This window comes from Lactuca virosa, chromosome 6 (genome assembly GCF_052849685.1).
Source record: "Lactuca virosa cultivar CGN04683 chromosome 6, Lactuca_virosa_CGN04683_v6, whole genome shotgun sequence".
Lineage (NCBI taxonomy): Eukaryota > Viridiplantae > Streptophyta > Magnoliopsida > Asterales > Asteraceae > Lactuca > Lactuca virosa.
Window position 1 is genome coordinate 31,829,303 of NC_136431.1, and position 14,178 is coordinate 31,843,480.

The 14,178-nt window shown below is 33.1% G+C and overlaps 2 protein-coding genes across 2 annotated transcripts; both read right to left on the reverse strand.

Moving 5' to 3' along the window:
• Nucleotides 1-1,985: 1,985 nt before the first annotated feature.
• On the reverse strand, nt 1,986-5,074 carry LOC145120419 (uncharacterized). The gene is made up of 2 exons (XM_079056242.1): nt 4,242-5,074; nt 1,986-3,198 (listed from the first exon to the last, which is right to left on the reverse strand). The coding sequence occupies exons 1-2, from the start codon at nt 4,893-4,895 to the stop codon at nt 2,257-2,259; spliced, it is 1,596 nt and encodes a 531-aa protein (XP_078912368.1). The 5' UTR covers nt 4,896-5,074; the 3' UTR covers nt 1,986-2,256.
• Nucleotides 5,075-9,104: 4,030 nt separating this feature from the next.
• LOC145118986 (Matrixin family protein) lies at nt 9,105-10,404 on the reverse strand. The gene has a single exon (XM_079054630.1). It carries the CDS (start codon nt 10,326-10,328, stop codon nt 9,267-9,269), a length of 1,062 nt encoding a protein of 353 aa, XP_078910756.1. The 5' UTR covers nt 10,329-10,404; the 3' UTR covers nt 9,105-9,266.
• Between the last annotated feature and the right edge of the window lie 3,774 nt (nt 10,405-14,178).

Consider the following 14,178-nt stretch of genomic DNA (forward strand, 5'->3'; position numbering starts at 1 on the left):
CTATCGATTTGTTTTGAGTATTTTAGTTTGTTAAGATCGAGGTCTTAAATAAGATCGTTTTATGTTTTGTAAGATCGTATCATAAGATCGGATCCGAATCGAAAGATCCTATCAAAATGAATTTATATTCAAATTTGTTTGCAATACATGGATAATGTGATCAACTTTAACTTCTTAGCATGAATCATAATTTTCTTGCTACAAACCGTAAAAATTATGAAGAAAACATCTTAATTAGAAAAACATATCATTTTGATCATATACAACTAAAATCATAAAATCACAAAGAGATTATTATGAATATGCTCTACTTAATTCGAGATATATTAATGAAATGGTGATGTTTTACAAGACTTCTTGCAACTTACAATGCTCGATTTTAAATTTAATAGACAAAATTTTAAGACTCAGCTTATATAATAAAACTAATGAAGTGAGATTGAGATCGTAGTGTGATCACTATCGTTTTTTACTTGTAGGATCTTAAAATCGTAAGATCTTAAAATCAAAATCGGGATTTTAACAACTTGATTTTCACTTGCTATATTTAAATACCTGTTAGTATATTGATGTTTGTATTTTAGTTATTTTATATATTTACCTAGTTAAAAAATATCAGAATACTATCCTAAAGTCAAGGTGTCGCAAGTGGTAGCTCAATTTAATACCGAGTAGCGAGCTTAATTGTTTACATCGTTGCCAAACAAACCTCTTTTGGGCCTCCTGGGAGATCAAACCCATTTTAGAAATATTTTTCAAAAGTTATATGAAGTTTATTTAACAAATGAAAGTTTTTTTTGACACTTGTTACATTCTCATTCAATTTGCCAAATGTTATTTTGTGGTTATTATGAATTTATTTTTTCCACATGTCATTTTATGAGTTTTTCTATTTTATTAAATTCTACATAATATTTTAATGTAATAATTGCAATAAATATAACAATAAATTGATATTAATTTCATTAATAAACTTGCCTTTTAATTTTAAAATTACAAAAATTAAAGTTCATTAGTTTTTTTTCTTTATTTAAATTATTTGTTTAAATTTAAAAGATAAAACACTTATATTATAATAATTCATTATTTTTCTTATTTTCTTAAAAATTCAAAGTCCTCAAATATTTTGACATTTATATTTAACTTTTTTTTTAAATTAACTCATGTAATACATGGGTCTCACAACTAGTAACATAATATATACCCGTAAAGATATAATGCCATTGATTTAATCATCTGACATCATTATTCCAATAACTTTAGCCTCTAGTTAAATAACTCCTTCAATGGTTAAACTCTTTCAATAACTTTTTTTTTATAAAAAAATTAACTAATATTCCATATCTAAGATGTTCTATAAAACCCCCTTATTTAACTATTTTTTTACACATATTGTATTTTAATTTCATTAAAGTATTACAATACATTGTTTCAAAAGAAATATATCACAATATATCGTTCGAAAAAGTTAAAACGAGAAAACTATTATGGAATAATTATAAAAAAGATTGAAAAATATAATCATTATAATTTTATATTTCATAAATGAAATGTCATCAAATATTTAATATAAATAAATAATTAATAAATAAATATATAAATATTTAAAACTAAAATATATTCAAGAGGATAAAATAAAATATAACTAAAATATGAAGGGGTTAAATGACAAAATATAGAAATATATTGACTATTCAATATATATTGACTGATGAATAAAAAAAACAACTCTTTTTTTGTCACTCTTTTTTTTGTCTATCACGGGAGTTACTCCATTTTGGAGTAAAAGCATAGTAATCCTCCAAATATGGAGTTATAACATTCATTTCTCCAAAAAGAAGTTCAACTTCTACTTGTCAATTTTAATCCCTCTTCACATTTTAGGTTTATCAATTGCTACTTTGTTTTAATCAGCTAACTATAATTTAAATGATATTAATTAATCATAAACATAAAATCAAATTCATATAAATTTTAACAAAATATTAAAAAAAAAAAAAGTTGAAAGGTCTTTTTGACAATCTTTATAAGTTACAAAAAGATATACTAGAAATATATACTTTTTAGAGTAGAAAATGGAGTAGGATTTAACAATTACGATGTATCCGGATTTAGAACCAAAAAATATACCTTCACTGCAAACAATTCATTCATTATATTTATTGCTTAGGGTAAACAGTAAAGAAAGTCTTACCTCTCTGTATCTAGATTTAGAAATAAAAATCTTGAGACTTGACAGCACAGAATCAGAAGCAACTACTGAGGTCCAGCAGGTTGAGGAGGTTGTTCTGATACAGCAGCAGCATTAGCATTTTGGGTGGCAAATTGAAGAGGAGCATCAGCAAGCTGTGGGTTAGGGTTCTGGGGTGGCACATAAGAAGTCATCTGGATCTCATCAGGTGGTGCACCAACATAAGCTGACTGAGTGGTAGTCTGTGCCAGTGCCAGTGCCTGTGCCTGTGCCTGTGCCTGTGAAAGAGGGTTAGGAGGGTAAAGAGCCTGAACCGCAGTGGGACCATACATAGCCTGGTGTCCTTGGAACCTTTTCAGCTTTGCAATATGTTTCTTACCACCAACATGCCGCTCAAACACTTCCTGTGTATCACACTTTACATTACACAAGTCGCACATCAACGGTATCACCACTTTCGGCTTTCCTACCCCCTGCTGTCTCTGCCTCTTACCACCGCGACCACCGCCACCTTTCACCTTCCGTTTCAACCCCCCGGGCTTCTTCTCCCGCTCATCTTCTGCTTTCGTTGCAGCTTCATTCTCTTTCATCTCCTCTTTTTCTGTTTGTTCAACACCAACGGGTCCGTATGCACCTTTCATTTGGAGATTCTTTTGGTGGCGTTTCCCGCTCTTGTGTGTCTCCAGGATTTCCTTACTCGTGCAGTCAACCCTACACAATTCACACCATGCAATCTTCAACGAAGCTTCTCCTTCGCCTTCTGACGCCTTTTCACCCTCCACAGGATGAGAAGATGGTGGTGGGAATGAGTGGTCATGCCTGCCAATGCCTCCCCTACCCCTACCCCTTCCACGACCACCACGCCCTCTTCTGTTTCCTTGAAAAGGTGGAGGACCATAGCCGCTAATGTTTGGCGGCCGGAAGCCACGCCCGCCACCTCTAAACGGACCTCCACCTCTTCTACCGCCACCCCTGTAGAAAGGAGGAGGAGGAGGATGGTCACCAGCCTGCAAAAGAGATGAGATTCTTTTAAAAGAGAGCATGTACAAGATGCAAGACAATAAATTATATACCCCACATATGATTATTAATTTCATGGAATAAACTAGGTCAGTTAAGTTAAGTTGAAAGTAAATATTTCAAGAAAAATCCTATTCCTAGCACATAATGGAGAGATGATTATGATGGAGGTTTAAGTTGTAAACTATGAGCCATCACATAGGTTTTGAGAATCACATATGACCAGCTTGAGCAATGAGCAGTGTTTTCTTCAATAGAGTTATGGGAAAAAGAAAACACGTCTCAATGTGCATGCATACTGATGCAACTGTCTGTTGTCCATCAGTCCGATTCTCCAGCATCATGCCAACCTACTTGATGTTTTGGAACAACAGCTTCCTCTTCTCAATATCCTATATATATACATTATATACGTTTGTTACCTTTGAACAAATATATTCATTCCATTTCCTCCTCAGTGTAACTATCTTGTTGCACTTAGCTGCTCAGAAAGAGACTAACAGTGGAAGAACCAACCGGAGTCCCACATCACATCCTCAAATGCATCGTTTGTCAGCATGGAACCTTAAACTTTGCTCTCCAATCCATATATAACTCTATAACAAAAACCTCAACAGTTGAGTTACGCAAGTCCAAACAGAGCATAAAAAACTCATTCAAATTGCTTTTATAATCATCTCTCAATATTCTAAAATCTAAAGGCTCCGGTTATTAGACAAAGAAATCATCATTAAATTCCAGTAACATGCTACACAGATTGTATGTACCTAACTATTACTCGTTAGCTAAACTTCTTTATCATTAAGGCAAGGTCTTGTTTGTGTGTGTGAAGTGCAAGCTTGTAGTAGTCTACAAGCACCCAGAATTGCCAGTGTAATAACATTTAAATGGAAGAACTACTGCCACTACAAACGCCATAAAAGCCAATGCCCAAGAGAATAATCATGAATGAAGATAACCAAACAGAAGAATATATCAAAGTTTTTTTTCAAAATCCTCAACATTTTTGAACATGAGGTAACATACATACCGGAGGACGGAAATGCCCCTGGCCGTAATGTCCCCCACCCGCCATTGGGGGAGGAGGAGGATACCCTCCTCCACTTGCTCTCTCAGCAGCACCCATAGTACCAGCAAACTGCGTCAGCTGCGACAAGGCTGCCACAGCAGCGGCAGCAGCAGCATTAAGACCTGGAGGAACAGGGTAGCCTTGCGTCCCACCCAAATTTACCTGATTACCCGGATGGACATAAGGATCCTGCACTTGCCCAGGCCCTAATGATCCAGATACTGACCCAGCATTTTGTTGTTGCTCACTCGGCACAGCCGTAGCCACCAACGTCTCCGGATGCGTATATGGATGATGTTGCTGATACGCATTTGGATAATAATTCTGGTAATAAGAAGCATCGTATGGCTGTTGTTGTTGTTGTTGTTGTGACGGATCTTGGTAATTATAATTATAATAATACGATTGATCGTAAGCCTGCGATGGATCATATAATTGTTGAACCTGCGATTGATCGTAGGCCGGTGGCTGTTGTTGCACGGCAGCGGCAGCGGCGGCGGCAGCAGCGGCAGATTCTTGTTGTTGTTTCTGTTGTTGAGCTTGGTGTTCCTGAAACCGTTTTTGTAGCTGTTCAAGCTCTTGGCGTTGTGCATCAGGGAGCTTTGACAAATCCATTGATACAAATCGCTGAAAAAAAAATGAAAAATAAATCTAGGGTTTTGTATCTGTCGTTGGGCGACGGGGATTATGAGGTAACGGATGGAAGAGCGTGAAGAGGATGCTCCAATTTTAGCAAATTTTATTGTCCCCCTCCAGATTGTCTCCTTGTCAGTTGTGAGGGGACTGGAAATTAAAACAAACTGTATTCAAAATCAGTTTTACGGGTTCAGATCCAGCCTATTAGCTCAGTGCAAAGAGTGGATCAAGCCTGGCCTAGAGCATAGAGGGCCTGGACAACCACTTGGGCCCCTAACTTGATGTAAGCATGAGTTTAAAATAAGACCACGTCCCTGAGCATTCCGGTTATTCTTTGTTTTCATCATGGTGCGGGCTTCAGTCATCGGGATTTGAGCAACTCCCATTCCAACGTTCTGACGTGTTGAACCTCCTTCGATTGCGAAAACTATACCGCTCCTTGTGATGGTCAACGCATTCTATATATCCAATCAGACGTTCAATGTACCGAGACGAGAATATAGATAAGAAAGATTTAGACGCGAAATCCTCCTTATTACTCCGAAAAGTTATATGTCAGTTCTAATACCGTAATTAAACGTTTAGAAATTTGAACACATAAAATTTCATAATACTAAGTTGGGTGACAGACGTTAAATCTAATAATAGCAACCTAGAAGGCAATCTAAGGCATGGTATATTACAATTCATTTGGCACATAAAAGCAAATTAGACATCTTATCCTAAAGTAAGCTAGTGCATGTTATAGCAAATAAGGTATTTAACCTACGTTATGATATATATATATATATATATATATATATATATATATATATATATATATATATATATATATATATATATATATATATATATATATATATATATATATATATCTTATTTAACACTTAATATTATTTAATGTTTGTACCCTAAAATATCCTACACACACCTCACGATCATTGCTTAATCTCTAAGTTTAAGTCTAGAAATCCTACTAATTCCAAGTTCGCTTAAACTAATGTTCTGATACCAACTGTGACATCCTCTAATTTTTAGAACCAATTAAAACTTTTCTTTATGCTTTTAAAATCATTTATTTATATTTATGGAAAATCCCAATACAAAATATCATTTTGATTACAAATGTTTGTTTCCAAAATGTTAAAACCCTAAGGATGTCAAAATCAACACAAATACATAAGTTACAGCGTAAAAACCTGATGGTCCTGAATACTATTGCGGGTTGTCTCTTAATCTCTTAGTATCTTAATCAAGTTCCAGTAGCTTAAGTCTTGACACCTGATATGCATATAAACTGAGTGGGTTAGGTTGGGAAAACATAGTGAGATACATAGGGATTTCAATTCCACGATATTGATATGATAATATTCTTTAATTATCAGACCCGCAAAACCAACCGTTACCATACTAAATTCATATTGTCTTGCATTGTTACTTATCTATTCCTACCGATCCTCACAGATCCTAGTCCAATATTATCAGGGAGAAATTATCTCGCCTGATGAACCGTTAAAAGATTGACTACACAGCTAGGGGCTTCCTTTGTCGATGTAAGTCGTAAAGGCTTATGGGCCGTCAGAGTATTTGATGAATATGGTTTTCCAATTCATCTGCGTCCGTGAGTAATGATCTCACACTAGCAACGTAATTCACAAGACCGTCTAGAATGATCAAGTGTTGTTACCTACTTTGTAGGGTGACCAGACACACCGCTAATAGTTGCCTGATCGGGACCCATCATTTCTGATCATCCTGTACGAAGCTACCATACATCGACACCTGATAGTTTCATGGAAAAGAACTTTACTCCCCATTCTTAGGTTACGCACATTCTTATAATGAGACTACCTAATATCAAACTTAATTGAGCTAGGTATCTTCCATAAGTCTAAGTTTATCCCTAGACTAGATTATAGTGTCTGTAACCAACCTTAATATCAACTTTATTCTTGGGTGACACTAACCTAATTCTAGTGTATTTATAATCCCTACAAAGCATTAGGTATTATTATTCTTTTATCTTCTTAGCAATGCAACTTTTAATACTATTATATGATGTTATCTATTTAATCCTAACATAAAATAGAACCATATCTGGTTCGCACATAGCACAATATATATCCTAACATATAATCCAGACAATAAGCACATAATTAACATACGACTTCTAGAAAATATTTAATATTTTAATTAATACTCATATTAAATCATGTTCATGAAATGGACTACAACTCACTTGACAAAGTGTTTAGTGATTGGTGAATTGGGTAGAGCTTTGCCTTATACATTTTTCCAACAGACTTAGATGTAGATAGCGCTAACTCTTAGTCTAATTTAATACTTCATGGAACTATTATTTTAAGGGTTTGGATTTCTTAACAATCCCAAAGTCTACTTCAAGATCTAAATAAGGAATAACCATGTAGGATCATATCGGAGATAGGGTCTGTTTGGTATTAAAAGTATACTGTTTGGAAATCTCACTTTAAATACCTCACTAAATCCATCCTAGACATCACTCTCATAAGTATATCAATCAGTATAATTACATGGAATTACTGATATATCTTATTTGTTCATAATAACGACTTATGACCATAAATATAAGTTACAATGAAAACGATATAGTGTAGCTTAACTTACAGATGATTTAGCTAAAAGTTGGGAATTATGCGAGCAGAATTTTGATCCAGGAGCTTCTATTCACTGGCTATCTGACACTGCATGGCTTCTACTTGATAGCTACTACTACTTCAGAGATCGCAGGGCTTCGTCGAAGCCTAAAAATCGAAGGAAATCGAGAGAGAAAGTGTGGGTAGTGTGAAAGAGAATGCAACTAAGCACATTTATATATAGCCCATATGCGTGTCGTGCACTCTAGCCATGCCGATCCTCTTGTTTTGCGACACGTGTCAGGTCTAGATTTGTCCGCTTCCCTACTTTGGCAGACTACTGCGCGTCATGCCCCTCGTGTGTATGTGTGTGGATTTCTGATTTTTCAAAAATTCATATCTTCTTCATACGAGCTCCATTTTCAACGTTTTTTTATATCCATGTATAGTTAACGATGAGATCTACAACTTTTATTTAGACTCCTCGGCTAATTTTGACTTTATTTTTAAAGCTATATTTTTTACAGGCTTATACTGTTAAAGTCTGTTAAAATTTTATAACTTTCTCATATGATATCTGTTTTCATCAGTCTTTATATCGATGGAACCATATGGACGAGATCTTCAACTCTCGTTTAGATTGTTTTTGCCTAACAATCAACCGATCTTTACTTCGGTTTCTGAGTCGTATACTACTGCGCTGAAACTTATAAAAATCATAACTTCCTCTTCCGAAGTCAGATTTGGGTGTTCTTTACATGCGCACTCTCAGCCTCTTAGGCTAAAAAACAATTTATCAAAAATTCACTTTTTACGATACGCAGAGTCGTGCTGGTTTAATCGCGAAACTTCGAAGAAGCATAACTTCTTCATATGAAGTCGGATTTCAGCGTTCTTTATATGTACGGAACCCTTGTCACATACATTATAACTTTGGTTAAGGTTATTTATCCTAAATAACCTTCTATTAAAAGTAATTTTTACGGTTATTATCTATAAATTGACAAACCCGAATATACGAGCGTTACATAAACTCACTTGAAAACACATATATGATCAATAAGAATGTTGGAATGAATTACTTAGTTGAGCTGGTTTGTCATACATCAGATATAATGATATACACATAATAATAGTTAAATGTGTGATATACATCATTTTAAATTTAGTTATCTAAAATAAACATTGCAACTTTGAGGAGACAATATAAACATTACTTTATTTGTTTGATGACGTGCATAAGGTTAATTTTAGAATTAGTTAAAAGAATTTGCTAGAGTATTTATCACGTTTTATTCAATAGTATTCGATAAAATAAAATACGAACCTATTGTAAACAACATTAATATCATCATTATTTTTAGGTTTTGTAATTCATTAGTGATGTTTCATGTTTTAAGCATTAACATTATGTTTTTTTCCACAAATATTATAACTTGTTTTTCCCATGTTTGATATGGACGGTTAAAGATAATATTTACCTTTATGTTATTTTTATAAAACAAACATTCATGTAGTGTCAACATAAAAATTGGCAAAAAGAAACATTTTAATTTTATGAGACGAAAACGTATTATCAAAAGCAATTCAAAATCTGTAACTTTTTACATTAAAAATAAAAAACAATCAAAAGTATGAGGATTGAGGACTTGAGAAAGTCCGTTCTAGAATAATTGATAAAATAATTTAAAAAAATTATACTAAATTACAAAAAATAAAAAATAAGACAAGTGTGTCACCATAAACACCCTACAAGTACCATCAAGTAAGTCGACCATTTAATTGAGCTTGTAATCACCCAACCCGAAGAAAGATCGGATTCCATCAATGAACTATATCGAAAATTCGGGTTTGACCCGTATAGCGCCTGGACCCCCTCCACGTCATCAATCTTAAGGTCCACCTTCTTAGTTCTCGGACTCAAGCTCGGGTACATGATAGCGTCTTTGACCGAAGTGTGGGCCAATCCGAGTATATGCCCAATTTCATGCGTTGCAACTGATTCTAAATCAACGGCCACCTTTGATTTAGTTGATTTAAAATCAACGGCCCATGTCTCAGCTTCATCTAAATGGAGCCGACCGTTTTCCGGCGAAAAAGCGTGAGCCAACACTCCTAAAACACCGTCGAACGGCTCTCCGTCGCCATGATCACCTTTGTAAAATCCGATTTTTATGTCTGCCGACGAGTAATCGTCCGCTTCCGTAAAGTTCACCGGTATCACAGACGACCACCGTGAGAACGAACGCCGGAAAGCATCTTGCACGTCGGAGGAACTAAGGTAATCGATCATATGGTTACGGGAAAAAGCGTATGTTAGCGACACCTGAGCCGATCTCCCCCACCGCGGCTCACCGTAAAAATACGCATAGTGTTTAGTGACGTGGATTTTGTCCGTCGACCCTTTCCTTACATCACTTACGCCGCAGCGCGGTGACATGATCTGTGTCACAGTCCCGGCGTCGAGCTTTCCAGTCACCATCAATCCGAGGTTCCTCTGGTAGTTAACGACGGCGGATTCGAAACTATCATCGAATATGTCTGTGAAGTTATCTACGACGTTGTCTGGGATTTGGAGGTATCCAAATCGATGGAAGTACTTCTTGAGCTCAGACATACCGGAGAAGTTGGCACCCTTGCCGGCGTCGATGAAGTTAACGAAGTTGTTCCAGGTGGCGTTCGGAGAGAGGTCAGCGGGGAACAGAGTGCCGGGAAGGGTTCTGGCGGGAAAGAGAGAAGGCATGAGACAGAGGAAGAAGATGGAGGTTAAAGAGTTATAACTGAAAAACTGGAACATGTTTTGGTTAGTTGTAGTACGATTTCTAAAGTGTTTTGATTTAGTACAATTTGTATTAACACCAAAAATCAAACTATTTATATTGAGCATAATACTCTTTAATATTTATTTATATATATATGTATGTGTGTGTGAAATATCTTAAAAAACAAAAATAGATAAGAAAGATATACAAGGAAGATGGGACTTGGGAGTTAGAGAAATGGAAGAATCTTTGGACCAAAGTGCAAGTCTTTTTTTCTTTCTGATTATGACTAGTTTTTGATAGAGATGTTCTAAGGTGGGTGAACCACTGGGGTTGGGGTTCTATTCCTTTTCATTTAATTTATTTTTATATGTTTAATTCACTTAAATAATTTATTAATAGTACTCTTTTTGTTCTAATGACGTCATTTTCGTTATATTTTTTAAACAAATGGTCAATTTAGGATAAGGAGACGAATGAAAAGGAAATAACAGATTATAACATCAATTCAGTGAGAAAATCTAAAACATTGTTTCGTTGTCTTATTGAATCATTGGAAGTCGATGTATTCTTGTGGTGATGTTAAGATAAGAATGCGATATAACTAATAAAACAGTCCTTTCTATTAAAAGTTAAAACTGTGCATCATATTCTTTTGCTTTTTTTTCTTTCTCTTAAGGAAATAATCACAATGTCATAAGGGGTAAAATTGAAATTTACCATCAAGATGTTTGATCGTAGAACCGGTTTGTGGACAAGCGTCAAGAAATAGTGTTTACCTTTTTTTTAGTGAATCACTGAATAGTCAATCACTTATTCCTTCAAACATTTTTTTATTAAATAACCAATTTCCCACTTAAATGGACATTACATGTTTAATATTACTACTCATATATATGTCTTAACTCTGAAGTTTGGAAAATTCTTAATTAATTCAACACATATTTATCTAACCATTATTAGCAACTGCTAAATGTGTGATTGATGTATCTTGTTTTTATATTTGGGCATGCTATCTGTTATGTATCATGCAGATGATAATAAAAGAATAAAAGGCTGAAAAGGCTTTATTTGATTATGGTTAATTTCAAAGAAGAAATAGAAATAGGGGTGATGATTTTAAGGTTGAAAAAGGAAGGTGTTAAACCACAAATCCTAGTGGTTTTTCAGTTGAGAAATTTTCTAGTTTGTTGACCTACAATTAGGTAAAATTACCATCAAACCCCTATAATCGTCCATATAAAATAAAGTCGCCTCATTTTTTTTTCTAATTATATATGAAAAATAATGTGACTATGTGCAACAACTCAAACCCAAACTTTCCTATGTCACCTTTGAATTATTGTTAGTTTTTATGTTTATTATATTTGATAGATAATTGTTTTTTTTTCTAAACAAAAAGTAGAAAAAAATTATACGAATAAACAAAAATTTATGAAATCATTCCTTTAGCCTTTTTTATAGTAGATTATTTATTCTTATAAAATATAGTTGTACCACCTTTATCGGTATGTTTGATGGTCTGAGTGTCAGATCATAGTCTAGTATTGTCACGACCCCCGGCCGGCGGCGGAAACGTTGGACTGTGCGACGTAATGATGTTGGATCGAGACACACATATATATTGAACATTACACATAAATATAACACAAACGATACTTTTATTTATTATAATTTATACAACATTAGATTACATAAAATGCAAATATAGGTATTTTTGAAATAGTAATAATTGAAATCTTTACAACAAAAACAAACTTGGTGCATTAATGATACTTGGATTCATAAATTCGTCACATTCAGATCCATTTAAATATTCTATATATATATATATATATATATATATATATATATATATATATATATATATATATATATATATATATATATATATATATATATAGGGTTGAGATCGGTTGAAAACTCATAGTTTCCCGAGAACCTGAGAACTAAAAGTGGAGCGTTGGATCAAAAGTAATTCATTAACGGCATGATCGTCATCTTACCAATCTCATTTAATGTTTAATTTTTTTGTGCTATTTAACATATTAATATAAATGTCTAAAAATTTACATCATAGATCAAATTTTCATATTTTTTTAAAAAAATAGTATTTTTCGTTTTTTTTTAAATGCAGATTTTTTAATTTTTTATAGAAAAACATGAATTTTCGAAAAAAAAATTGAAAAAATATTTTTTTAAAATAACTGCAATTTTTTAAAAAAAATTGTATTTTTTTTTTTCAAAAAAGCTGCAATTTTTCTAAAGAAAACTGCATTTCTTTTTCAAAAAGAACTGCAATTTTTTTTACATTTTTTTTTTAAAAAAAAAGTAAATTTTTAGGTGCATATGTGCATATTTTTTCAAATGCACATATATACATTTCTTATACTATAATATCCGTAAGTAAATCACAACAAATCTCATATTTATTAATTAATCTATAAACATAATAGTAACATAATAGTACAAGTATTTTATTCGATACAAAATAAAATATAAAAAATATAAAAAATGCAACAAATTTCAAAGCGTTTTAATGTCTTCGTGTCAATATTTCAATATTTTTTTCAATTTATCATTTTCCACCTCTTCAATATTCACCATAATTTCCTCCAAATCTACAAGAAAATTAAAAAGAAATTGATTGATGCAAAAACATTCACAAAAATACATATGTGATTTACATGTGAATCACATGTAATTCATATCTGATTTACATGTGTATCACATGTAATTCATATGTGAATTACATGTGATTTATATGTGAATCACGTGCAATTCGTATGTGATTTACATGTGAATCACATGTAATTCATATGTGAATTACATGTGATTTACGTGTGAATCATATGTAATTCATATGTGATTTACATGTGAATCAAATGTGATTCATATGTGAATTACATGTGAATCACATGTGATTTACATGTGAATCACATGTAATTCATATGTTTCCATGTGATTTTATTTACTAAACCAAATGCTTTTAGTTACCAAAATATCTAACATTAACACCGGTTAAATGCTTATCACTTTCATACCAATTTAAACAGCTGACATGAATTATGACACCAAGTTTCATTCAGTTTATTTCTTATTGGCCATTGTATTTTGAAAAATCTAAACTAAAACTATAGCTAGCATTGTACTTTCAACTTTTAAAATAAAAATATGCAATAATTTGCTATTTTTTCAAGTAAAATGTTATAAGCATGTAACTGGAAGAAATGAAAGTAGAAGGCTATAATAAACAAATTAATCAAAGTACGTATAGGGACAATAATGTAATTTACACTATAAGATGGATGGATTAATATACCCCAGGATATGTTTCTCCTTGCAAATATTGTCGGATGCTCAAGTCCATAGTTCCAACAATATTGTCGGATGCTCAAGTCCATAGTTCCAACAATACTGTTCAACACGGTTCTTTTCACATTTTTCACTTCCTTTTGAACCTGAAATGTCAAAAGTCTACATGATTTCTACTAGATATATCATATACTGTATATATCACAGGCTGAATTATACTTAAATCAGTCTATGCACACACAAACACACACAAATATAAAAATGTAATTCATAAAAGTCTAAAACTAACAGATATAATGGAATCATTTTCTACACATATTAACAAATAAATAAAACATCAAAATCATGAAACCATAAACTTACTTCTTTTACAGAAACATTTCTAGGGTTATTTCATTCATATACAGTAACCACACATGGTCATGGAATGTAACACTAAATTCCACCACCTTGTTTTTTCAATTACCCTGTTCATTCCATTCCACTGTCATCCCATTGCATTCCTTCAAAACCAACAGACCCGACCTAATCTTATGCTGATAAGCTATTGAATGAAGACAATCAATAACA

What these genes read in the sequence shown, in the direction of transcription:
- LOC145118986 (XM_079054630.1), bottom strand. Translation starts at nt 10,328, where the DNA reads ATGTTCCAGTTTTTCAGTTATAACTCTTTAACCTCCATCTTCTTCCTC.
- LOC145120419 (XM_079056242.1), bottom strand. Translation starts at nt 4,895, where the DNA reads ATGGATTTGTCAAAGCTCCCTGATGCACAACGCCAAGAGCTTGAACAG. An exon ending in AGGGGCATTTCCGTCCTCCG is followed by an intron (nt 3,199 to 4,241) that starts GTATGTATGTTA and finishes TCTCTTTTGCAG; the next exon opens with GCTGGTGACCATCCTCCTCC.